This window comes from Thalassophryne amazonica, chromosome 16 (assembly GCF_902500255.1).
Source record: "Thalassophryne amazonica chromosome 16, fThaAma1.1, whole genome shotgun sequence".
NCBI classification, from domain to species: domain Eukaryota; kingdom Metazoa; phylum Chordata; class Actinopteri; order Batrachoidiformes; family Batrachoididae; genus Thalassophryne; species Thalassophryne amazonica.
Window position 1 is genome coordinate 87,899,584 of NC_047118.1, and position 24,003 is coordinate 87,923,586.

The 24,003-nt window shown below is 43.7% G+C and overlaps 1 protein-coding gene across 1 annotated transcript in view; it reads right to left on the reverse strand.

Moving 5' to 3' along the window:
* Positions 1-2,073: 2,073 nt before the first annotated feature.
* Positions 2,074-24,003, reverse strand: part of rras (RAS related) — a 168,300-nt gene continuing 146,370 nt past the window's right edge. The window contains exons 5-6 of the mRNA XM_034190365.1: positions 11,524-11,642; positions 2,074-3,246 (exon numbers count right to left, since the gene is read on the reverse strand). Coding sequence (XP_034046256.1) covers positions 3,162-3,246; positions 11,524-11,642 — 204 coding nt within the window. The 3' untranslated portion in view covers positions 2,074-3,161. The remainder of the gene's footprint in view (positions 3,247-11,523; positions 11,643-24,003) is intronic.

The following is a 24,003-nucleotide window of genomic DNA, read 5'->3' on the forward strand; positions in this document are numbered from 1 at the left end:
TGCCGTGTTTACACTTAATTTGGGCTCAAATCAGCAGGTACTGTTCTGGTGATGACGTAGCAACAATATGGAAATAGAGCGCAGGCTTCAGACAGCTGTTGTTTATCCTTCACCTACACTTGTCACCAACTTTTATTGTTCAGGATTTTTTTTAAATATCAACATTTCATCATTTTTAGTGCTTATTTGTGCACATTTTTTGGTGTCACCTACACTTTAAAGCAGCTGCAGTTGTGCAGTCACGAACGCAGCCTGTTAAAAGCAGCCTTGAGCTGTGCTCCTGTGATGTTCCTGGTGCTGTGCTCTGGTTTCCTCAAAATACACACTGATGAAAATCCACTGTTAATGCATAGATCAAAACTCTAACTGAAACCAATAAGACTTGACCTGATAAAAGTGTTTTTTTGATTAGTTAATTAAACCTGACTGATGAAAAAAGTGCACGCTTGCTCTCGCTTTCGTCTGCGAGGTGGAGCGAGCAGCTGGTGTCTGCTGCTGGGATCGACACACAACACTAAGCGCTTTTAGAAACCTACACAAACACACGTCTCTGAGGTCATTAACACCGTGCGTCTCTCTCGCTGTTGGATAGCGTGGCCTCGTGGAGCCAACACAGCAATTAAAAACAGCCAGTGCACCTAATTTCTCTTAATGTGTCTGTAACGCAACTCACATGGACTGTTTGCAGGCCTCGACCCACAGAGGGGTACTGCTTGGAAAAAAAACAATATTTAATATATTTAACCATTTTAGAATGAAGTAATGAGATTTCAATCATGTTGACTTTTTAACCAGGTTTGGTTTTGACTGATTTATTGTTAACATCACAAATTTTAAAATGGCGTTATTGTGATAGACATTTATTTATTTATTCAAATTCAGACGATAACTGTAAAGTGCACACACCTGGAGACTGGAGGTGCACGCACAGTTGCCCATACATTGCCGATTGTTTTCATGAGTGGGTCACTGGCTACGTTTACACGCCGTTGATATTCAGGATAAGGTCAATATTCTGGTTTCTGTATCATTAGGAATAACCCGTTTACATGCTTAAGCAGAGTTACTCCTGTATACATGGTCAGTGGTATCATCTGGAATATCTCCATCTAAACAGCGACGCACGTCTTCCACCAGTGCTTGATTTGGTCTGGTGTTCATGCAAATCCTGTTTCGCATAACTTTTCGGCCACCTTCTTGTAAATGTCGCTATCTCAGTATTTTCTACCGCCAATAAAAGACATTATATTCATGTCTTTGACGATACTAATGAAGTATTCGGTTTCCTCCTCGCTCCAGAAGTGTGGTGCTGTGCTGCCGCGTCTGGAGTTCCCCATACTTGTTTACCTCTGCTTCTGTGGTATCTGGTGGGTTGTGCAGCCGCATACAAGTAGTTGCTGTACTCAAAAGACCAAGATTCCTTGCGGATAGGACATGCGCAGAACACAAAATAATGTTCCTTTCTATGGGGATATTCCGATGTGCATTTATATGACCTGATATTCGGGTAAAAACCAGAATATGAGCATATTTGGGTTTTTGCGGGTGTTTACATGACTGTGCGCAATTGGGTTATTGCTAATATTCCGGTTATGAAAGGGTTATTGGCTGCATGTAAACGTAGTCATTGTCATTTTTAGCCAGGAACATCGCTGCTTGCTGTACATCCAGCGCACATCTGGATCCAAAAACTGACAGAATTGTTCAAGATTAAACATGGTGTCTGCTGTCTCTGTGCAGTCTGAGCCCACTGATCTGAGTGTTGCGCTTGAAGCCAGTGCACAGCCAAGCTGGCTTAAAGACCACAGCTCTGGAACATAAGTTTTCCCAACTTTTTCTGAGTGTCTGTTCAGTTGGACGACTGATCTGAATGAATATGGATCAGTGGGTAGGACTAATGTATTCATCCCTAAAGGGTTATAAATAAAATTACTGTTCCCCTCTCACCATCTTTTTGAAAGTGAATTTTAAGTTATAAACTCAGATCAACTTTTCTCCATTTCTCTCTTTTTTTATACTTTGCATTAATTTGACAGACTTTTTTAAATTCACTGTTCCCAGTTTTTATTGCTCAATAATTTCTTTTATAAAATGGAAAGCAAGTAGAATTTGTCCCTTTTGGGGTGGGGGGGTGGGGTGAACCAAAAATGTTCTGAACCGTGGCCTAAAATCCATATCCAATTTGAACCATGGGTTTTGTGGACCCTGACGTTCCTACGAGGCAGACAGCCATCTCCATCTCTCCACAGTAGCCATCGATCTGCTTCAGCCAGGTGAAATGTGGGCGTGTCCTAGCACTTCTCCAAGTCACTACAGCGATATCAGCATCATCAAACACTTGTGTCCAGTGACGTCATGACTCCAGAAGGCCTTCCTGACCTCAAAGGCCGAGGACCCAGAGCCTGTTGAGATAACAACCAATCTTCTTCTCAGCAGGTTTAAAACTGTAAAGTTGACTTTGAATGAACTTTTCCTCCACTCCGGTCACTCTGTCCTTGGCTGATTCTCAGTCTTTGAGGTATGTTGTTCAACACACACTCCTCACAAACAGGACTAAAGCCCCACCTGTGTGTGTGCTCCCGCCGTGTACTGGTGTAATCAAAACTATAAAGACTGGTTCAGTCTCTTTGGACGTCTCTGTGAATGATGGGGATGTGCTGTGAAAATGCATTATGGGAGCTGCGGTCCTTCCTTGTCCTCCGTGGACTCTGTTGCCACGATGTGAGTTATGCTTCTGCAACACTAAAGTTGTTACCTCCACCAAGGAGGTAATGTTTCCACCAGCATTTATCTGTCTGTCTGTTAGCAGGATAACTCAAAAAGTAACATACACATCTCAATGAAATATGCCGAGCGGATGGATAATGTTTCAAGAAATAAGTGATTAGCTTTTGGAGGTGATCAGCGATATATTCTGGATGTGAGAGCCAGAAGAATATTTGGCACGTAGCAACATTTAACCCAAAACTGAGAGAGGATGTAGTTGAAATCTGGCTTGAGAAAACGAGGGATATATTTTGAATTTGATCTGGAACATATTTTAGATCCAGGAGAAGCTTTAGGCAACATGTGGCCTTTGCAGAGGTTTGCGCTCTCCGAGTGTCTTCTACTTTAGAAGAAAACACAGTGAAGAGAGGCGGACAGGCTGAGGAGGGAGCAGCCTAGAGGACCACACAGGGGCAGCTGCTGCTCCTCTGCTTGGCTGTATGATGAACTGGTGGAGGACTTTCCATCTCCTGAAACCGTCTGTTGATGAAGCAGACACACGAGAAGAATCATCAGTGATGAAGATTTCTTCTTTGCAATCATGTTTCCTAACACGTAAAAATATGTACTCAGCGCTGGTGTGAAGCAGACTGTCCCCTGTGCCATCATCACCCCCTTCGGGACTGTCACCCTTGAACTGAAAGCTGTAGTTTTATTAAGCGCATCGGAGGCAGTGAGAGCAATTGCGGTGATGCCGACCGGTGCCGCGACCGGCCCGCCTGATAAGGATGCAGAGCACAATGCGCTGTAAAAAAAAAAAAAAAAAAAAAAAAAAGCAGCAAGCAAAATTGCACTAAAAAAAAAAAAAAAAGCGAAACTGCGAGGCCGTGAAAGGTGAACTGCGTTATAGCGAGGGACCACTGTATACAGGAAATGTTGCCGGTGCACAGGACGGTTTCCAGAATAGATACCACACCTATCTCTGGATGGAGCCGCACCTCAAACAGAGAGAAAAGAAAAAAAAGTAGATTCAAGCATCAGAAAGACAAATACAGTGCAACTTGTCAGCATTAAGCAACAAGAAAAACAGAAGAAATACTAAGGTGATCGCTGGCCATTAGCCCTAAACTTCACTAAAAGACCCAGAATTTATGTAAAGTTGAGGCTGTGGCACACTCTGTTTACTAATAAGATGAATTTAAAAGAGTAACAAATGTAGAACTATACTATGCCAGTATGCTAGTCATACGAAATGGAAAATAAATGCATGTTAACTCTGGACTTGACAGTCTCTACAGAATCTGACTGTTCTTTTGATGCGGGGAGATCATTCCACAGAACAGGGGCACGATAAGAGAAAGCTCTGTGACCTGCAGATTTTTTATTCACCCTTGGGACACAAAGTAGTCCTGCACCCTGACAGCATAAAACCTGGGCCGGTACGTAAGGTTTAATTAGGTCAGCTAAGTAGTGAGATGCCAGTCCATGAACAACTTTATAGACTAGTAGCAGAACCTTAAAGTCTGATCTCACTGGGACAGGAAGCCAGTGAAGAGACACCAAAATGGGTGTAATGTGGTTGAACTTTCTGCTTCATGTCAAAAGTCTGGCTGCGGCATTATGAACCAATTGGAGACCCCTAATGCTGGACTGCGGTAAACAAGAAAATAGAACATTGCAATAGTCCAATCTGGAAGAGATAAATGCATGGATCAGGGTCTCAGCATCAGCCATAGACAGGATGGGACGAATCTTCACTATATTTCGCAGGTGGAACAAAGCAGTCCTCATAATATTTCTAATGTGGAGTTCAAAGGACAACGTAGGATCAAAAATTACCCCAAGGTTCCTCACTTTGTCAGTGTGATGTATAACACACGAGCCTAGGCTGAGCGTTAACTGGTCAAATTGATACTGATGTCTCACTGGACCGAGAACGATCATTTCAGTCTGATCAGAGTTTAAAAGCAGGAGGTTTCTCGACATCCAACTTCTCATTGATGCAAGGCAATCTTCTATGGATTTTATGTGGATGAGATTACCAGCAGTTATCGGCATGTATAACTGAGTATCATCAGCATAGCAGTGAAAGGTAATCCCAAAATGCCGCAATATGTGCCCAAGGGGTGCTATATAAAGGGAAAAAAGCAGGGGGCCTAAGACATACCCCTATGGAACCCCAAATTTCATGTCACTAAGGTTAGAGGCAGTGTTATTGTACAAAACAGTGAGAACGACTGGTCACTTATGACGTCAACCATGCAAGGGCACTCCCAGTAATCCCAAAATGATTCTATAGCCTATCAAGTCGACTATGATGATCCACGGTATCAAACACAGCACTAAGATCTAACAGAACCAGAACCGTAGTGGTGTCTGAATCCATTGCAAGCAGAAGATCATTCACCACTTTAGTGAGAGCCGTCTCTGTGGAATGATATTTTCTAAAAGCAGACTGCAGTGGCTCAAAGAGATTATTCTCAGTAAGATAGTCTACGAGCTGCCGTGACACCACTTTTTCCAGAATTTTAGAGCAAAATGATGTATTTGATATCAGCCGATAGTTTTTCAATACATTACGGTTAAGATTAGGTTTCTTAAGTAATGGTTTAATCACTGCAGATTTTAAACATTTAGGAACAGATCCAGAAGTTAAAGAAAGATTAATAATTTCCAGCACAGTCGGCCCAAGAGTGGGCCACAGGTCCTTAAACAGTTTTGTTGGTATAGGATCAAATAAGCAGGTTGTGCTTCTTGTACTGGTTGGGTTAAAGCATGCTGGGATATGTTTAACATAATGTCTTCTATTTTCTTCTGAAAGTAATCCAGGAAATCTTGGGCTGTAAAAGGACAGCAAACAGTGGTTGTCCATGAATAAGTGTTGCCACCGTGTTGAACAAGAACTTTGCGTTATGGTTGTTTTTGTTGATCAAATCAGAGTCATAGGTCCACTTTGTAGCCAGTAATGCATGCTTATAGTCTAAGATAGCATCATGCCACGCAAGGTGGAATACTTCTAATTTTGAACTACACCATTTCCTTTCTCAACCTCTAGCCTTATGCTTGAGGTCACGCAAGTAATCACTCAGCCAAGGTAACCGTGTTTTGGGTGGGCGTGGTTTTAATGAAGGTGGCGCACTCATGCTAAGTGTAGATTTGAGCACTAGGTTTAAACTGTCCACAAGACTGTCTACTGACTGGGCATTTGCCAAATGTGAAGCTAAGATATCAGGCAATCTAGTTTTGAGTTCAGTTGTATTCGAGGACTTGATGCATCGCCATAGTGATAAATAAGGTTGTTGTTGCACTAAACACGGCAGCGAAACTGTAAACCTAATAACTGAGTGATGAGAGACCACTGATGTAAGAGGCATGATGTCAATATTCGTGATATCAATACCACGTGCAAGAACCAAATCCAGGTTATTTCCACTAATGTGCGTTGAGTCCTGAATGCTTTGTTGAAATCCTAATGCATCCACAATTTACATAAATGATTTACAGAGGGGATCAGAAGGCTTATTTATATGAATGTTAAAGTCACCAATAATCAGAATGTTATCTGCACTAGTTGACAAGTTAGAGATGAATGCACCAAATTCATCTAAGAATTCAGAGTATGGGCCAGGAGGCTTATATACAGTGAAAGTAATACGGCTGATTTTTATTCTTCTGACCTTGGCAATAAGTAGCATCTTGGGCAGAGCGGAGAATCAGATGCTCAAATGAGTTATATTTGTGACCCCCAACAGCTAATAAGCTAAACCTAGATTTATAAATAAGAGCAACACCCCCGCATCACGAGGAACGTGACTAAATGTATGGGTGATTCTTAGACTACGGGCACTTATTATATAAATAAGAGCAACACCCCCGCATCACAAGGAACGTGACTAAATGTACGGGTGATTCTTAGACTACGGGCACTTATTATGTCCTTTGATCATATTGTATGAAAAACAGAAAAAAGGGGAAATTTCACACTTTTATAGTTATCTTTACAATGAAAGTGTGTTAATAAATTTGTTCTAGTAGTCTATGATGCCTTTTTCACCTTTTTTCAGCATCATTATATGCAAATATTGCCGTTTTGTGCTTGTCCCACACCCAGACTTCTGATCTTCAATGATAAAAATGAATGGTAAAGAAACGTTTTTTCTAATGTTTTAAAATATCTCTGAATAAAATATCAGTAAAATAATCAAAACATAATTGGGGTATTCAATGTCATACAACTGTTGTGATTTTTTAAACAAAATGTAGTTGTCCCACACTATTGCTGTAATTTCCACCACAACACTGTAATGTCCCTAAACAGTTTGTATGAAAGATTGTTTGGGTAGTGTCTATGGAGATAAACAGTGACATCAGAGCACATGTATATAGCGCCAAATCACAACAAACAGTTGCCCCAAGGCGCTTTATATTGTAAGGCAATGGTGTGGTGGAAATTACAAGGCCAATAGTGCCCGCAGTTAAAGAATCACCCATATATGCTGGTGGGCAGGCCTCATTTAAGGGGAGGACAGCTGTAGGTTTATGCCAGGTTTCACATAACCCAATCATATCTAAGTGATGATACATAAATAGATCATTAATCAACAATGATTTTGAAGATAGTGATCTTATGTTAATGAGACCCAGACTAAGGACCTCAGTGGGGCTGACAGTTGGACTGTTTGGGTTTTGGGGTGGTTCCAGAGTAGCATATATAAGATGCCTGGAAGTAGGTTTAGGTTTGAGACATTCCACGCGCATTGTAGGTAGCAGACACAAAATCTTTGATATTGCTGGAACAGCCAAGGGGCCATTCTGAATTTCAATGTCACCCAATGTAGTAATGGGTATAGGCTGGCTTACTGTGCAGTTGACAGGGGGGCAAGATGGCGCCTGTGTTTGTTTGGGCTGCGTCTTGCCTGCTAATGTGCCGACTTTCTGTCATGTTTCTCATCGTCTGTGCCGTGATATCAGTTGTGACGGACTGCGACTGTGTCGATGCTGTAAGGAGTTATGATCGAGGCTCTCTTTTTCAAATCAAAGAGTCAATGGAATGCCTTTTTAATGACTGGGACAGATACAAACAAACTTTCCCACCCCCGTTTGTGTGCTCACCCTCCTCCCAGGAATACCTGTTGCTATTGCACCGTCTAGGTAATTCCAAAAAGGGGTCCAAGAGGAAATCCTCAAAGCCTCGAGGTTGCAGAGCGGGCATCCAGTTTCGGGTAAAATGTGAGGCGAGGTCTGTGGCTCACTCATACTGAAGCTACAGGTGGCTGTGCCCCGTTTCTCTTCAGCAGGACATGGCTGGCGGTGCTGCTCTGCTAACGCTCTCCGCGATCCCTCCATGCAGCAGTGGCTGGCCCTTGCATCTCTGTATCCCTGATGGACGTCCCGCCTGGATCCCTGGCTCATCTCGGCCGTCTTTGTGTGCATACTGGGAGCGACGTGGGCTGTGCCGGTACAGCTGGATGTCACATGACCGTGGGAGATGCCTGCAGCCAATCCCGCTGCTTCCTGCTGGCTCGACCGAGGCGTCATCGCTGAGTCGGATCGGATTATTGAATGCACGCTCCATCACAAATAAAGCATTCTCTATTAATGAACTTTTTGTCAGGAGGAACCTGGATTTCCTTTTCCTCACTGAAACGTGGCAGAGGGAGAACGAGTTCATACATTTAAATGAGCTCTGTCCGGCTGGCTGTTTAGTTGTGGGAAAGCCCCGCCCCTCTCACCGTGGTGGGGGCCTGGCTGCTGTGTACCAGGACAGGTTCACATGCAGACATACGAACACAGATCACGCCGCCTCTTTTGAGGTACTTATGATGGAAGTTGGTTCCTCAGATACTTCTTATTGTATTTTGATTTATCGCCCCCCAGGCCCTGCTGGGACCTTTTTAAAGGATTTTACAGACCTTTTAACATCCATAATTCGATTGGAAAGGGTTTTAATTATGGAGGATTTTAATTTGCACATTGACAGTGACACATCAAGTCATGCTGTAGAACTTTTATCAGTGACTGAGACATTTAATTTTAAACAGCATGTGTCAGGCCCCACCCATAGTAAAGGCCATACTTTGGATCTGGTCTTCACATTGGGTCTGCATGTTACTGATGTGTGCGTAGAGGATGTTCTGTTGAGCGACCACTCCTGTGTTCTCTTTGACTTGAGGGTGCCGTCTCAGCCAAGGCCTGTGCTCTCCAAGGTAGAAAGGAGGATTATCACAGGGGCAACATCCACACATTTTTGTGATAAGTTTGATCCTCTTCTTTTTAGTGAATGCACTGAAATTGATGGCCTTGTGGACAGCTTTAACGGTCACTGTGCAACTATCTTGGATCAAGTTGCACCACTTAAATCTAAGAATGCATCTCGTGAAAAGTTCTGCCCCTGGATTAATGATGCGATCATGAATCTAAGGAGATCTTGTCGTCAAATTGAACGTTTGTGGAAATCTACAAAATTGGAGGTCCACAGGCTGCATTTGAGAGACCTAATAGCCTCCCTAAATAAGATGTTAGAAGAGGCCAGGGCAAACTACTTCAATCAGTTGACTTCCTCTAATAGAGGAAATCCCAAGGCGCTCTTTGAAACTATTAGCTCTATTGTGGCACCTGCTACTTATGTCACTCCTGTTCACTATAAAACTACTAGTGATGAGTTTCTGACTTTCTTTATTGATAAGGTCAGGGATATAAAAGATAAACTGCCACAGTCAGTGCCACCTTGTCAAGGCCCCCAGCATATGGGACCACCCCCTCAATGCTGGGCATCATTTGCTCCTGTTACAGAGGAGGACATTTTATCCATTATCAGCAAAATGAAACCATCTTCTAGTACACTAGATGTTCTTCCTTTTAGACTTTTCATGAATGTATTTGATTCTATTGGGCCATGTGTTGCCAAAATGTTTAATATGTCCCTGTCGACTGGTGTGTTCCCCAGTTCTTTTAAGCATGCTGTTGTGGAGCCACAGCTTAAGAAAGATGGACTGGACCCTACAGATCTGAAGCACTTTAGGCCAATATCAAAAACCCCCTTCCTGGCTAAAGTCCTGGAAAAATTGGTCTGTGCCCAACTAACTTTCTTTTTGCAGACTAACAACATTTATGACACTTTTCAATCTGGGTACCGTGAGTTTCACTCCACTGAAACGGCTCTGTTGAAAGTGTCGAGTGACATTATGATGGCCGCTGACACTGGCAAATGCACTGTCTTGGTTTTGTTAGATTTGTCATCTGCATTTGACACAGTTGACTATGGCATCCTGATCAGGAGACTACAGGATCTGGTGGGGATGTCGGGTCCTGTATTAGAGTGGTTTAGCTCCTACCTGGTTGGTAGAACTTTTAGTGTGTCTGTTGATAATGTGATGTCTGAGTCTGCTGACCTTTTGTGGGGTGTGCCGCAGGGCTCGGTTCTGGGACCTATTTTATTTCTTTTGTATATCATCCCTCTCGGCAAGTTGATCCAGCAGTTTTGTGACGTATCCTATCATCTCTATGCTGATGACCGCAGCTGTACTGCTCCTTTAAAACAACTGAGACCCAGAAACTCAATTCTTTAACCAATTGTCTCACCAAAGTTAAGGAATGGTTCAGTGAAAACAGCTTGCAGCTGAACTCTGATAAGACTGAAACATTGATTGTTGCTCCGGAGAGTGCCGTGCCTGCTATCAGGCTGCACCTTGGTGAACTGAATAGTTCAGTTAAGGGCAGCCTGCGCATTCTTGGCATTATCTTGGATAAAGGGATGTCTCTGGAACATGATACAAAACAGTTAGTTAGGAATTGTTTTTTCCAGATCCGGAATATCTCTAAACTTCGAAAAATGGTGTCTTTTGAAGAGTTAGAGATGATTGTACATGCTTTTATATCTTCGCAACTGGATTACTGTAACAGCCTGTTCACGTGTCTTAATAAAGAACTGGCTCGTTTGCAGGTTGTGCAAAACTCCGCTGCACGGCTTCTGACCTGCACCCACAGGAGAGCCCATATTAGCCCAATACTCAAGTCCCTGCATTGGCTCCCTGTCTTGTTTAGGACAAATTATAAAATCCTGGTGCTTACATTTAGAGCTCTGCATGGGCAGGCTCCGGAATACATCAAGGAACTGATCCAACCATATGTGTCCACCAGGGGCCTGAGGTCCTCCAACCTGAACCTGCTGATGGTTCCCCGTACCTGTTTTAAAACTCGAGGGGACAGATCTTTTAAAGCCGTGGCGCCGCGCATTTGGAATGAGCTTCCCTGCTCCCTTCGCTCGATAGACTCTGTCGATGTTTTTAAAAAGCAACTTAAGACTCACCTTTTTAAAATAGCATTTTAGCTTGATTTTCTTTTAAATGTTTGTATGTGTTATTTTGTATTTATTGATTTTATCATGTGAAGCACTCTGTGACCCTGGTCTGTGAAAAGTGCTATATAAATAAAGTTTACTTACTTACTTATTTAAGTTTGCAAAGCATATCCCTCTATGATTTTTACGTCTACAGAAGCAGGCCACAGTCTCAACTTGTTGAATTTCCCTCCCTGGCAGATAAACTGCACTATCACCATAGTGGATCTCAGCGAGCTTTTTAAAATACTGATGAAACAGAAGCAGCAACGTTGACAAACCGCATTTCAGAAATCTTGACATTTAACCAAAGTTTGCTGTTGGCTTCCACACCTCCACAGGTGGGCATAAAGTGCTTGCACACCAGACTGATAACTATCTTTTAATGGGACAATGACTACAAAAATTCAACTTTCCACAGTAACTTCAAAAGACCGTTTCAGAAGCTCACTAACACCAAGGTAAATAACATAGTGTACCGAATAATTTGCACCAGCTCCAAGAAGGCTTCGTCCACATTGTAGCGGTTCTTGGCTGAAGCCTCCATATAGTGGATCCTGTTCTCTCTGGCAAAGGCCTGGGCATCTTCTGTGGAAATCTGACACAAATGATAACCAAAGTAATCGATACCACGTCTATGTCCCGATATTTAATTTTGCAATGTAAGAAGTGACTTTTAAAGTCCAACATGGATATCATTCAAATTCAAATGCTGCATAGACACTGAACAAACCCCGTGTGACATCACCCAGAGGTTTCCCAAACAACTCTTTTGAAAACCTCTGGGTTTGCTTTGGGTGTCGCCATGTTGACAGGTCTTACTCTGCCTATATCATGTCTAACTAGCTAAGCTTTGCCCAGGTGTTTATTAAACCATATTTTTGTGGACCAAGATGTGGTTTGTATAGCAGTATAGCTTTGGTATGGCCATTAAAAATTAGAATGTGCTTATTTCCTCATTAACAGTGGTGGGCACAGCTAACCAAAACTTTAGTTTTGATAACCACTTATCAGCTAACTGCAAAGTTATCTTTTATAATGCTAAACCGATAAACCACCAAAAAATTTATCGGAAGATATAGGTAACCACTAACCGATAACTTTCAGTATTGTTTCCGGTGCACTCTCAGCTACTCACAAGCCAATTTTGAGTTTAAACACCGCCAACGCTTCTGACAGAACCAAAGACGATCACAAACCCAAACACAGCCAATGAATCAGCGCTTGTCTTTGTGCGTCCTGCCCATTGCCGTAGGAAAGAGTCATTAACCTTGACAGCATACAGCGGTCCAGCCGTAAGGCAGACGTCTTGAAAAGGAAAGCAGGTTTGACTTATGGTTTAGATTTATAAATAAAATTAATCTGGATAGAATAACTACATTAATGACAACTTTATCATTTGTACACGGTGAAAATTTAACACATCTGTTAATTTTAAAATAATGCATTAATTATGAAGTTTTGAACATTAACACACACAGATGCCCAAAGGGATTATGGGTAAACTGAGCCTCTGTTCCTGATTGGTTGAATCATTAATTCTATGTAAAACCCAGCACAAGTTAATGTAAGGAGTGTGTTGGTGTTTACAATTAAATGTGCTTTTGTAAAATGTAATTTTTATTCCATTTGTAAAAAAAAAAAAAAAAAAAGGCATTTGCAAAACTGAAAAGTCTTTTTAAGTTGTGATTCAACAACCGTGTGATATGACTGGGCACCAGTAGATGGCAGTGTTCTATGCATTTTGACCCATCTACTGGATGGCAGTGGGAATGGTGCCCAGTTATATCACACGGTTGTGGACCTGAATGTGTGCGCTCACTACACACTGGGAGCAAATGGAGATTAAGGACCTTGTTCAAAGGCCCTTAGTGATTTTCCGGTCTGGCTGGGTTTTGAACAGAGGATCTTCTGCTTTGAAGCTGAATGATTAACAATGCTTAACCACGAGATCATCACCTCCCCAAAACCGTGGCATGGAGGAGGAAAGTAGTGGCACAGTGGATAGCAAACCCATTTTTTCTGCCAGGCTGTAAACATGCTGTAAAGTTGGACATTTTAACATGGGCTTTTGTGGGAACCTGCTTCTTTTTGTAGCCATCTGATGAACTGAGACTTTTTCTTCTTCCTGTTGTGCCTCTTTTTGGAAAACCTGAGCTATCGCTTGGTGGAGATGAGTTGGAAATGTACCGCTTTCATTCCACAGAGGGTGTAATGTACTGTAGAATTACACTGAATATTAGATGACATCACCTTTGTTTCAAACAGCCACAAGAAAAAAAAAATGATGATAGACTGCAATAAAAAACACAACAAAAAAAACCCTTACATCAAACTGAGCACTGACTATTTACTGATAAGAGCGCCAGCCAGAGAGTTAAAAAATTAAGGATTGAGTGAGTCTTTATTTGTATGTGTAAAGTGTTTAAGAACCAAAGGTGTGACGGACTGAGACGTGGACCGCTGTCCGCTCATCTTAAAGAAACCCGCCGCACCAAACTGTCACTTCAAGCACAAAAAATATTCATCCAAGACAGCAAAAACAGCTTGCTAACACACACACACACACACACACACACACACACACACACACACACACACACACACACACACACACACACACACACACACACACACACACACACACACACACACACACACACCCTGGTTCAAAATAATAGTAGTGTGTTTAAAAAAGTGAGTAAAGCTCAAAATCTGTATCATGTCTTTTATTTCCTTACACACAAATGTATTGGGAACACTGCATTCTATTCCCAGGGATGAAAGCAAAACAAACAAATAAAAATCTTTGAATTTTTTTGTTTTTATGGCCAACTCACGCTGCTCACCATCTACCTATTTGTAGAAACCCTTTTATGATTGCTTCCTCGGATTTCAGGTAAAACAAGATGGAGACCGTGAAGAAAATACAAAGAAGAAAAATATATGAGCTGTGTTTCTTTTTCCTGGTCAAAAAAAAAAAAAAGAAAAAAAAAAGAAAGGAGCAGAAATGTAAAAAATGGTTTGATTTTCTCTTCATATTTATTTATTCATATTTTGTGGTTGGACTCTATGCGTACCCAGATCTGCAAATTGATGATGGCAGCGGTAGTGTCTGGCCAGTCCGCCGACGTGTTCACACCCACAAAGGCGTGGATATGGAAACATTTCCAGTTTCTGAACAAACATATCGCCACTCAGCAGTTTCAGCTGCCCCCGTCAGGGGGCGACACAGCAGATCAATCGTCCCACCTGAGCTGTCCCTATGATATGTTCATTTCTAATCCTGTCCATCCTTCATCACTCCCAAAGAGAATCTCAACATCTTCAGCTCTGCCTTCTGTCTTTTTGTTCGTGCCACCGTCTCTAAGCCGTACAACATAGCTGGTCTCACTACTGTCTTGTGAACGTTCACCTTCACTCTTGCTGATGTTCTTCAGTGACAAATCACTCCTGCTACCTTTCTCCACCCACTCCACCCTGCCTGCACTCTCTTCTACCACACTCTCCATTACTTTGGACAGTTGAGCCCAAGCATTTAAACTCATCTACTTTCACCACTTCTACTCCTTGTAACTGCACTATTCCACTGGGCTCCCTCTCATTCACACACATGGACTCAGTCTTGCTTCTACTGACTTTCATTCCCCTGCTCTCCAGAGCATATCTCAACCTCTCCAGACTAGACTCAGCCTGTTCTCTACTCTCACTACAGATCTCAATGTCAGAATCAGAATCAGAATCAGAAGAAGTTTATTGCCATTGCCAGTGAACAGGATTCACAGACTAGGAATTTGCTTCGGTACAATGGTGCAACATTAAGAAGAGATAAAATGCTAAGATAAAATATAACACGTGTCAAAATAAGATAAAATATAAGATTAAAAAAAAGAAATATGAAATATGAAAGGCTGTGTGCAACAGAAAAACAGAGAAACAGAAAAAAACAGTGCAGTGGGAGGAGTGCAATTAAAACCAAAGTACATTGTCTAAAGTGACCCGTGATAAGATGATAAAGTGACAGAGTTAAGCTTAAGGTAACTTGAGTTATGAGGTGTTCATGAGTCTAACGGCAGAGGGGAAGAAACTGTTCTTATGGCGGGAGGTTCTGGTCCGGATGGACCGTAGCCTCCTGCCCGAGGGGAGTGGTTTGAACAGACTGTGTGCAGGGTGAGAAGGGTCAGCTGTGATCCGACCTGCTCGGCCCAGAGTCCTGGAGACGTACAGGTCGTGGAGAGATGGAAGGCTACAGCCAATCACCTTCTCAGCAGAGGCCACAATGCACTGCAGTCTGTGTCTGTCCCCGGCTGTGGCCCCGGCGTACCACACCGTGATGGAGGAGCAGAGGATGGACTCGATGATGGCCGTGTAGAACTGCACCATCAGCTGTACAGGCAGCTTGGCCTTCTTCAGCTGCCGCAGGAAGTACATCCTCTGCTGGGCCTTCTTGATGAGGGAGCTGATGGTTGACTCCCACTTGAGGTCCTGGGTGATGGTGGTGCCAAGGAAGCGGTGACAGTCCACAGTGGTGATGGGGCTGTTGGTGAGGGCGAGGGAGGGCGGGGGGGCTGTGGCTTTCCTGAAGTCCACGATCATCTCCACTGTTTTCTGGGCGTTGAGCTCCAAGTTGTTGCTGCTGCACCAGGTCACCAGCCGGTCCACCTCCCTGCTGTAGGCAGACTCATCCCCATCCGAAATGAGTCCGATGAGGGTGGTGTTGTCCGCAAACTTGATGAGCTTTACAGAGTCGTGGCTGGAGGTGCAGCAGTTAGTGTAGAGGGAGAAGAGCAGAGGGGAAAGGACACAGCCCTGTGGAGATCCTGTGGTGAGAGCCCGAGTGTTCGAGACATTTTTTCCCAGCCTCACACGCTGACTCCGGTCCGTCAGGAAGTCTGTGATCCACCTGCAGGTGGAGTTGGGCACGTGGAGCAGAGAAAGCTTGTCCTGGAGCAAAGCTGGAAGGATGGTGTTGAATGCAGAGCTGAAGTCCACAAACAGGATCCTAGCGTAGGTTCCTGGGGAGTCCAGGTGCTGCAGGATGGAGTGCAGGGCCGGGTTTATGGCGTCATCTACAGGTGGGATAAAACCAGGCGTTCGAAGGTCTTCATGACTACAGACGTGAGAGCCACAGGCCTCTAGTCATTAAGTCCAGTGACGCGTGGTTTCTTGGGGACTGGAACTATGATTGAGGACTTGAAACAGACTGGAACATGGCATGACTCCAGGGAGGTGTTGAAGATCCCCGTGAAGACTGGGGTCAGCTCATCAGCGCAGTGTCTCAGGGTGGCAGGAGAGACACAGTCTGGGCCCGGGGCCTTACGTGGATTCAGCCTTTTGAAATGTCTCCTCACGTCCTCCTCTTGGACCGAGAGGGCAACAGGGGGAGTGGGGAGGGCAGCAGTGAGAGGGGGGAGGTCCAGAGTGTTTGAATATTCAGTTGTGTGGGGGGTGGGGAGGTGTGAGTCCTTGTCTTCAAAGCGTGAATAGAAGACGTTCAGGTCGTTGGCCAGCTTGAGGTCGTCAATAGAACGAGGTGCTTTGGGCTTGTAGTTGGTGATCTCTTTCAACCCCCTCCACACAGAGGCCGAGTCGTTGGCAGAGAACCTTTGCTGCAGACGTGAACTGTACATGGATTTAGCCTTTGCCACCTCCTTGCTAAATCTGTACTTTGCACCTCTATAGCTGTCTCTGTCTCCTTCTCTGAAAGCCACCTCTTTCTGCTGATGGAGCTGCTGGAGTTTAGGTGTGAACAGGGCTTGTCATTGTTATATCTCACCCTGGTACACTGTGGGATGATGCTGTCTTCACAGAAATGAATATATGACGTCACAGTGTCCGTGTAGTCATCTAGACTGTCTGTTGAAGCCTCAAACATATCCCAATCCGTGGTGGCTAAGCACATGCGTCGCTCCTCTACAGCTTCATTGCTCCACACTTTAGACGTCATCACAACAGGTTTAGAGAGTTTAAGTCTCTGTCTGTACGTGGGGATCAAGTGGACCATCACATGATCTGAGAGACCCAAAGCTGCACGGGCCACCGCGCGGTAGGCGCCGCTCACTGTTGTGTAACAATGATCTAACGTGCTCCCTTCTCTGGTCGGGCATTTAACAAACTGTTTGTATTTTGGTAATTCCTGACTGAATTCCCTTTGTTAAAATCACAGAGAATTATAACAAGAGAGTCCGGAAAGTCTCTCTCCACGCTCATAATCTGATCCACGAGCGCGCGCTCGGCCTCGTGCATGTCCGTGCTCGGTGGAATATACACAGAGCAAAGTATGAAAGAGTTAAACTCACGTGGAGAGTAGAACGGTCTGCAGTTTATGAGGAGATATTCCAGAGAGGGACAGCAGTGTTGGGAGATCACAGTCACATCGGAGCACCAGGCGTTGTTGATATAGAAGCAGAGTCCTCCCCCTCTAGTTTTTCCACCAGAGAGTGCTCGGTCTCTGTCTGCGCGGAGGAGTTGGAATCCCTCTAGTTGAAGCGCGCAGTCCGGTGTCTGTGCATTTAACCACGTCTCCGTGAAGCACAGTACACAAGATGAGGAGAAATCTCTATTCTTCTTCATCAGCAGTGCCAGCTCATCCATCTTGTTGTGGAGTGAGCGGACGTTGGAGAGAAATATCCCAGGTAGGGGCGTGCGCGTGCCCCTTCGTCTGAGGCGAACGAGAGCTCCAGCTCGTGTCGTCTCACTTTTTTGGCCAAAAAGTGAACCAGTTCAGCTGCAGGCACTAAAAAAACTGGCGTAATGTCCGTGGGTGTTGATGATTTGATGTTTTAGAAGCTCATCGCAGGTGTAGGGACACGATGACACACGATTCACACACAAAAACAGACAAAACAGGGAGCACCAGAATACCAGGGCGCCTTCACGTGGCGCCATCTTGGAAGGGGTCATGTCATCTGTCATGTCAATGTCATCTGCAAACATCATAGTCCATGGAGAGTCCTGTCTGATCTCATCTGTCAACCTGCCCATCACCACTGCAAACAAGAAAGGACTCAGAGCTGATCCTTGGTGTAATCCCACCTCCACCTTGAATGAGTCTGTCATTCCTATTGTGCATCTCATCACTGTCAATCTATCCTTGTACATGTCCTGCACTACCCTCACATACTTCTCCTCCACTCCAGACTTCCTCATACAATACCACAACTCTTCTCTTGGCACCCTATCACAAGCATTCTCTAAATCAACAAACTCACCATGTAACTCCTTCCAGCCTTCTCTATACTTCTCCAACAGTACTGTCAGAGCAAACACTGCATGGTCGTGCTCTTTCTTGGCATGGAACCATATTGCTGCTCACAGATCCTCAACTGATTTCTAAAACTTGCTTCTACTACTCTTTCACATAACTTCATGCCGTGGCTGATCAACTTTATGCCTCTGTAGTTACTGCAGCTCTGCACATCATCCTTGTTCTCTCTACTGGTCTCTCTACTGAACTCTACTGGTGGTTGGCTCTCACTGCGGTATTGTATCATTTCCTGTTCCGGAGCACAGCGGTGTTTTGTTGTATCTGTTAGCTGTTTAATCTGCATAGTTAGATTGATCTAGATAACTAGATAACGATTTGTTTCACAGTGTAATCTTCACGTGCCTTAACTAAAGCACTCCCTCTGCTGAATCACCTCTAAATTATTTACACATTATTCACTTTGTGTGTTTTCAGGAATCCGCTAGCTTAGCGCAGCTACTAGCTATTAGCCGGTTTAGCATGGTGGCTTCTCCTGTCTCTCGCGCACTTCTCTGCTATGGGTGTGAAATGTTTAGTTATTCCTCGGCCTCCTTTAGCAGTAACGGTATTTGTAATAAGTGTAGCTTATTCGTAGCTTTGGAGGCCAGGCTGGGCGAATTGGAGACTCGGCTCCGCACCTTGGAAAATCCTACAGCTAGCCAGGCCCCTGTAGTCGGTGCGGACCAAGGTAGCTGCCCCCCAGCAGATCCCGAGCAGCTGGGAAAGCAGGCCGGCTGGGTGACTGTGAGGAGGAAGTGTAGTCCTAAACAGAAGCCCCGTGTACACCACCAACCCGTTCACATCTCTAACCGTTTTTCCCCACTCGGCGACACACCCGCCAAGGAACAAACTCTGGTTATTGGTGACTCTGTTTTGAGAAATGTGACGTTAGCAACACCAGCAACCATAGTCAATTGTCTTCCGGGGGCCAGAGCAGGCGACACTGAAGGAAATTTGAAACTGCTGGCTAAGGCTAAGCGTAAATTCGGCAAGACTGTAATTCATGTCGGCAGTAATGACACCCGGTTACGCCAATCGGAGGTCACTAAAATTAACATTGAATCGGTGTGTAACTTCGCAAAAACAATGTCGGACTCTGTAGTTTTCTCTGGGCCCCTCCCCAATCAGACCGGGAGTGACATGTTTAGCCGCATCTTCTCCTTGAACTGCTGGCTGTCTGAGTGGTGTCCAAAAAATGAGGTGGGCTTCATAGATAATTGGCAAACCTTCTGGGGAAAACCTGGTCTTGTTAGGAGAGACGGCATCCATCCCACTTTGGATGGAGCAGCTCTCATTTCTAGAAATATGGCCAATTTTATTAAACCCTCCAAACCGTGACTATCCAGGGTTGGGACCAGGAAGCAGAGTTGTAGTCTTACACACCTCTCTGCAGCTTCTCTCCCCCTGCCATCCCCCAATACCCCATCCCCGTAAAGACAGTGCCTGCTCCCAGACCACCAACAACCAGTAAAAATCTATATAAGCATAAAAAATTCAAAAAGAAAAAATAATATAGCACCTTCAACTGCACCACAGACTAAAACAGTTAAATGTGGTCTATTAAACATTAGGTCTCTCCCTTCTAAGTCCCTGTTAGTAAATTATATAATAATCGATCAACATATTGATGAATGACAGCCTCAACACTGCATTTAATCTATTGTTAGACTCGATTGGCTTTGCTCAAAATGTAAATGAGTCCACCCACCACTTTAATCATACTTTAGATCTTGTTTTGACTTATGGTATGGAAATTGAAGACTTAACAGTATTCCCTGAAAACCCCGTTCTGTCTGATCATTTCTTAATAACATTTACATTTACTTTAATGGACTACCCAGCAGTGGGGAATATGTTTCATTACAGTAGAAGTCTTTCGGAAAGCGCTGTAACTAGGTTTAAGGATATGATTCCTTCTTTGTTATGTTCTCCAATGCCATATACCAACACAGTGCAGAGTAGCTACCTAAACTCTGTGAGTGAGATAGATTATCTCGTCAATAGTTTTACATCCTCATTGAGCACAACTTTGGATGCTGTAGGTCCTAAAGAAAAAAGAGAGCCTTAAATCAGAAGTGCCCGACTCCTTTAACTTTAACTAGTAATGACTTCATGACTTTCTTTGCTAATAAAATTTTAACTATTAGAGAAAGAATTACTTATAGCCATCCCAAAGACATATCTTCATGTTCGACTGCTTTCAGTAATGCTGGTATTTGGTTAGACTCTTTCTCTCCGATTGTTCTGTCTGAGTTATTTTCATTAGTCACTTCCTCCAAACCATCAACATGTCTATTAGACCCCATTACTACCAGGCTGCTCAAGGAAGCCCTACTATTAATTAATGCTTCGATCTTAAATATGATCAATCTATCTTTATTAGTTGGCTATGTACCACAGGCTTTTAAGGTGGCAGTAATTAAACCATTACTTAAAAACTCATCACTTGACCCAGCTATCTTAGCTAATTATAGGCCAATCTCCAACCTTCCTTTTCTCTCATAAATTCTTGAAAGGGTAGTTGTAAAACAGCTAACTGATCATCTGCAGAGGAACGGTCTATTTGAAGAGTTTCAGTCAGGTTTTAGAATTCATCATAGTACAGAAACAGCATTAGTGAAGGTTACAAATGATCTTCTTATGGCCTCAGACAGTGGACTCATCTCTGTGCTTGTCCTGTTAGACCTCAGTGCAGCTTTTGATACTGCTGACCATAAAATTTTATTACAGAGATTAGAGCATGCCATAGGTATTAAAGGCACTGCGCTGCGGTGGTTTGAATCATATTCATCTAATAGATTACAATTTGTTCATGTAAATGGGGAGTCTTCTTCACAGACTAAGGTTAATTATGGAGTTCCACAAGGTTCTGTGCTAGGACCAATTTTATTCACTTTATACATGCTTCCCTTAGGCAGTATTATTAGAAAGCATTGCTTAAATTTTCATTGTTACGCAGATGATACCCAGCTTTATCTATCCATGAAGCCAGAGGACACACACCAATTAGTTAAACTGCAGAAATGTCTTGCAGACATACTTTTGCCTTGCAATATAAAGCACCTTGGGGCAACTGTTGTTGTGATTTGGCGCTATATAAATAAAATTGATTTGATTTGTTCTTGAAAATAGGAACCAGCACACTTTGTTTCCACTCCTTAGGCATCCTCTCCCTTTCAAAGATTTTATTAAACAATCTGGTTAGAAACTCTACTGCCATCTCTCCGAGACATTTCCATGCCTCCACTGGAATGCCATCTCTCTCTCTCTCTCTCTCTCTCTCTCTCTCTCATTTTCTTCATTCATCAGCTCCTCAAAATATTCCCTCCACCTTCTCAGCACACACCCCTCACTTGTCAGCACATTACCATGTGCATCTTTTACCACACTAATCTGCTGTACATCCTTTCCAGCTGTTCCTTTATCTGGCCAATTAGTACAAGTCCTTTTCTTCTTCCTTACTATTCAACTTCTTGTACAGCTCACTAAATGCCCTTTTCCTTAGCTTTTGCCACTTCTCTTTTCACCTTATACCACATCTCCTTGAGCTGCTGTCTACTTTCTTCATCTCTCCAACTATCCCAAAACCTTTTTTCCAACCTCTTTCTCTTTATGCTTTCCTGGACCTCTTTGTTCCACCACCAAGTCTCCTCGTCTTCCTTCCACTGTCCAGATGCCACACCCAGTAACTTCCGAGCTGTCTCCCTCACCACATCTGCAGTACTTTTCCAGTTGTCCAAAACTGATTCCCCTCCAACCAGTGCCTTTCACAACAGCTCACTGAATTTCACAGAATAGTCTTCCTCCTTCAGCTTCAATCATCTGATCCTTTGTTCAACTCTCACTCTCTTCTTTACCTCTAAAGTCATCCAACAAACCACGATCCTATGCTGTCTAGCTACACTCTCCTGCCACCACTTTACAGTTTAGCTTAGATCTTCTACACAGAATGTAGTCCACCTGTGTGCGCCTTCCTCCACTCTTATATGCCACCCTGTGCTCGTCCCTTTTCCTAAAGTAGGTGTTCACCACAGCCATTTCCATCCTTTTTGCAAAATCAACTACCATCTGTCCTTCCACATTCTAACCTTGATACCATATCTACACATTACTTCCTCATCACCTCTGTTCCCTTAGCCAACATGCCCATTGAGGTCTGCTCCTATTACCACTCTTTCATTCTTGGGATCACTCTCCACCACCTCATCCAACTCACTCCTGAAATCTTCTTTCTCCTTTATCTCGCAACCAAGATGTGGGGAATATACACTGATGATATTCATCATCACACCTTCAATTTCCAAATTCACACTCATCACCCTGTCAGATACTCATTTATCCACCAACACACTCTTAACATATGTTTCCTTTAAAATGGCACCATTTATCTTCCTATCCTCACCATGATAGGGGAGGTGATGGTCTACTGGTTAAGGTGTTTGGCTTGAGACCAGAAGATCCTCGGTTCAAATCACAGACTGACTGGAAAATCACTAAAGGCCCTTGGGCAAGGTCAGCTCTTGCTTGCCTGTACTGTTGGTTGGCTCTCACTGCGGTATTGTATCACTTCCTGTTCCGGAGCACAGCGGTGTTTTGCTGTATCTGCTAGCTGTTTAATCTGCGCAGTTAGATTGATCTAGTTACCTAGATAACGATTTGTTTCACAGTGTAATCTTCACGTGCCTTAACTAAAGCACTCCCTCTGCTGAATCACCTCTAAATTATTTACACATTATTCACTTTGTGTGTTTTTAGGAATCCGCTAGCTTAGCTCTTAGCCGGTTTAGCATGGTGGCTTCTCCTGTCTCTCCTGCACTTTTCTGCTCTGGGTGTGAAATGTTTAGTTATTCCTCAGCCTCCTTTAGCAGTAATGGTAAGTGTAATAAGTGTAGCTTATTCGTAGCTTTGGAGGCCAGGCTGGGCGAATTGGAGACTCGGCTCCGCACCGTGGAAAATTCTACAGCTAGCCAGGCCCCTGTAGTCGGTGCAGACCAAGGTAGCTTAGCCGCCGTTAGTTTCCCTCTGGCAGATCCCGAGCAGCCGGGAAAGCAGGCCGACTGGGTGACTGTGAGGAGGAAGTGTAGTCCTAAACAGAAGCCCCGTGTACACCGCCAACCCGTTCACATTTGTAACCATTTTTCCAAACTCTGGTTATTGGCGACTCTGTTTTGAGAAATGTGAAGTTAGCGACACCAGCAACCATAGTCAATTGTCTTCCGGGGGCCAGAGCAGGCTAAGCGTCTGGCTGTCTGAGTGGTGTCCAAAAAATGAGGTGGGCTTCATAGATAATTGGCAAAGCTTCTGGGGAAAACCTGGTCTTGTTAGGAGAGACGGCATCCATCCCACTTTGGATGGAGCAGCTCTCATTTCTAGAAATCTGGCCAATTTTCTTAAATCCTCCAAACCGTGACTATCCAGGGTTGGGACCAGGAAGCAGAGTTGTAGTCTTACACACCTCTCTGCAGCTTCTCTCCCCCTGCCATCCCCTCATTACCCCATCCCCGTAGAGACGGTGCCTGCGCCCAGACCACCAACAACCAGTAAAAATCTATTTAAGCATAAAAATTCAAAAAGAAAAAATAATATAGCACCTTCAACTGCACCACAGACTAAAACAGTTAAATGTGGTCTATTAAACATTAGGTCTCTCTCTTCTAAGTCCCTGTTAGTAAATGATATAATAATTGATCAACATATTGATTTATTCTGCCTT